Source organism: Oncorhynchus gorbuscha, linkage group LG02 (assembly GCF_021184085.1).
Source record: "Oncorhynchus gorbuscha isolate QuinsamMale2020 ecotype Even-year linkage group LG02, OgorEven_v1.0, whole genome shotgun sequence".
NCBI lineage: Eukaryota > Metazoa > Chordata > Actinopteri > Salmoniformes > Salmonidae > Oncorhynchus > Oncorhynchus gorbuscha.
The window spans coordinates 65967130-65969546 of NC_060174.1; the positions used below are offsets into that span (position 1 = coordinate 65967130).

General features: G+C 38.7%; 1 protein-coding gene across 5 annotated transcripts in view; it reads left to right on the forward strand.

The window, feature by feature from the left end:
- Positions 1 to 233: 233 nt before the first annotated feature.
- LOC124007648 (steroid hormone receptor ERR1-like) overlaps positions 234 to 2417 on the forward strand; it is a 13115-nt gene continuing 10931 nt past the window's right edge. For 2 of the 5 annotated variants that reach the window (XM_046318342.1, XM_046318335.1), the window contains exon 1: positions 235 to 760. Coding sequence is in view for 1 of the 5 variants with exons in the window: in XM_046318335.1 (XP_046174291.1) it covers position 760 (1 nt within the window). In the remaining 4 variants the exon portion in view is untranslated. Of the gene's footprint in view, positions 761 to 1650; positions 1889 to 2417 lie in introns of all 5 variants that reach the window. The other 3 variants (XM_046318311.1, XM_046318327.1, XM_046318317.1) reach the window with 3 other exon arrangements.

The window sequence follows — 2417 nt, forward strand, 5'->3', positions numbered from 1 at the left end:
GCTTTCTCATGTTGGTAGTGAGAATGATCTAAATAGTATAGGACCTATATGGCCTGGGTTATGATCACAACATTTATTTTTCAATACATGAGTCGTATTTTTCTTTAACTACACCAGTGAGTCAGGCAGACGCTACATTAGACTACCGTAGACCTAGGATTTTTCATTGTTGCTACGCCGATTACGCTAATATAAAGAGGCTGGATTGGAGGGCGTGCACGGATGTAACGGATTACGGAGACACAGCAGACGCAAATGGAGAGAGGGAGGAGAATGCAAAAGGGATATACGTAACTAGAGCCTCAATTGTGGCAGCGAAAATAATATAGAACACACAGTAGGCTACAGAAAGTAACATCAATATGCGGGACTAGGCTGGATAAGAGAATAGCCTATGGATTAAATAGTCTACCAAATTGGGTTGACCAATTGTATCACCTGCAATCATTCTTTCAACGCTGTGGCCCTTGATACATTGTTTTTATTTTCAAGCAATCATTTTGGAAACATTTTGCGCTACGACGACTCGTCGCCTCTGAGATGCTGCTATTTAAATATAGGCCTACATAAATGTTATAAGATATTTTTTTGGGGGGTTCACGATCTGCATCCACTCTTATGGCAATGTCGAAAACACCGTGATCTTAACTGTGGCTAAACCGGTCGACATACATCATTGTGGTGGAATTATATGTGGCTTCCGTAGCTACGGTACTGCCTGGGTCGAGAACTCTTTCCAGCGATGTTCTCACAAATACAAGTAAGTATTTCATAATGGTCAACATTGTAAATCTGTGCACATATAGTTTACTGTATTACTTTGGCTCGCACGGTTCCTCTATTCCGCAGCTGATTAACTTTGCGTGACAACGATAATAGTAACCGTGCGTGCTGTAATAATAAACTACCGAATGCTTTGGCATGTGTGTTGTGTCTCTAGGACTTCGTGACTGATTCATTGAGCAAGATCCACCCCCTCTATAACCTATTGTATATAGCCTACCTGTACTGTCAGTCTTCAGCACAATTCGGTCATCTACAGATTCCCATGAAGTCTACAGCATGTATCAATCCAACCAGATTGGTATGAAATGGAACCAAACAAATGTATAAAGTAGCTTTACTTTAGCAATAGTGGATATGTTTTTTGGATTGCAATTGACTACTTCTGGTTTCTGATCTTTGCCTAACGCATACAATTATTTTCTCCAGGTAAAGGCTAGTCCTGACCAATAGTCTTTGTTGGCATACTGAGTGACAGCCATAATTTGAACAGTCTGATGCTTTACACAGTCATGTTCAGCTAAACCTTGGGTAGGTTTTGGTCTTGAGCTAGGCTTTATATATATATACACTAGATGACTGACAGGGAGCACTGTTTTGAAGCCCCCCCCCCCCCCCCCACACCGTTGTAAAACCGATTTTGGAAGCTATAGAAATGCATTTATTAATGTCTACATTTCTTTTTTGCCAAGGTTATTCTACCTAAATTCAGAATTTAAAGTATATTGTGTGAGCTAAACATAAAAAATATAGAAACATTTTCCTTAATGTATACTTTTGTGAAAGTTATGTTACTGACCCACTACAACAACATACTTTAAAAACTTGTAATTTTGACAAAAACATTTTTCTATTTCAATACTGTAGAATTCCACGCATTCCTATGGAGGACTGATTCTTCTGGGGAGTGCCAATATGGTCGACCTGTGGTATAAAAGCCTCTTATTGCCCAATACATCGCATCAGCAATCCAGGGTTTATATACATCATTGTACACAACTGACACCCCTGGAATAGTCTCCCAAGGCAATGACCTGTGCAAATTATGGCCCTCCAGGACCTGATTGAGATTCCTGATCCAGTATCCCTACACATTGTAAACATGGTACTGGAACTGACCCTGTATATAGATAGTATGCTTACTTACTTTATCATCTTATTCTTATTCTTCTTTTTATATCTTCTTTTTTTCTACCTTGTTATTTTGAGTTGTTGTTATTGATTATTGATTGTTGTTGTTATTGATTACTGCATTGTTGGGTTTAGAGCTTGTAAGAAAGGTATTTCACTGTACTTGTGCATGTGACTTGAAACTTAAAGGTCTGATGCAGCCGTTTTTATCTCAATGTCAAATCATTTCTGGGTAACAATGAAGTACCTTACTGTGATTGTTTTCTTGGTTTTTACCATTTAAAGTTAAAACAAAAATATTCTTAGCTAAGAGCAATTTCTCAAACGAGAATTTTGCTTGGACTGTCTGGGAATTGTTTTGAGTGGGGAGGTGGAAATTGAAAACGAGCTGTTATTGGCAGAGGTTTGGAACTCTTTCTTATTGGTCTATTAACTCATTTATCCCATGGTGACGTCACCGTGGAAGGCCAAAACTACCTTCCACCAAAACAGGCTGAAATTTC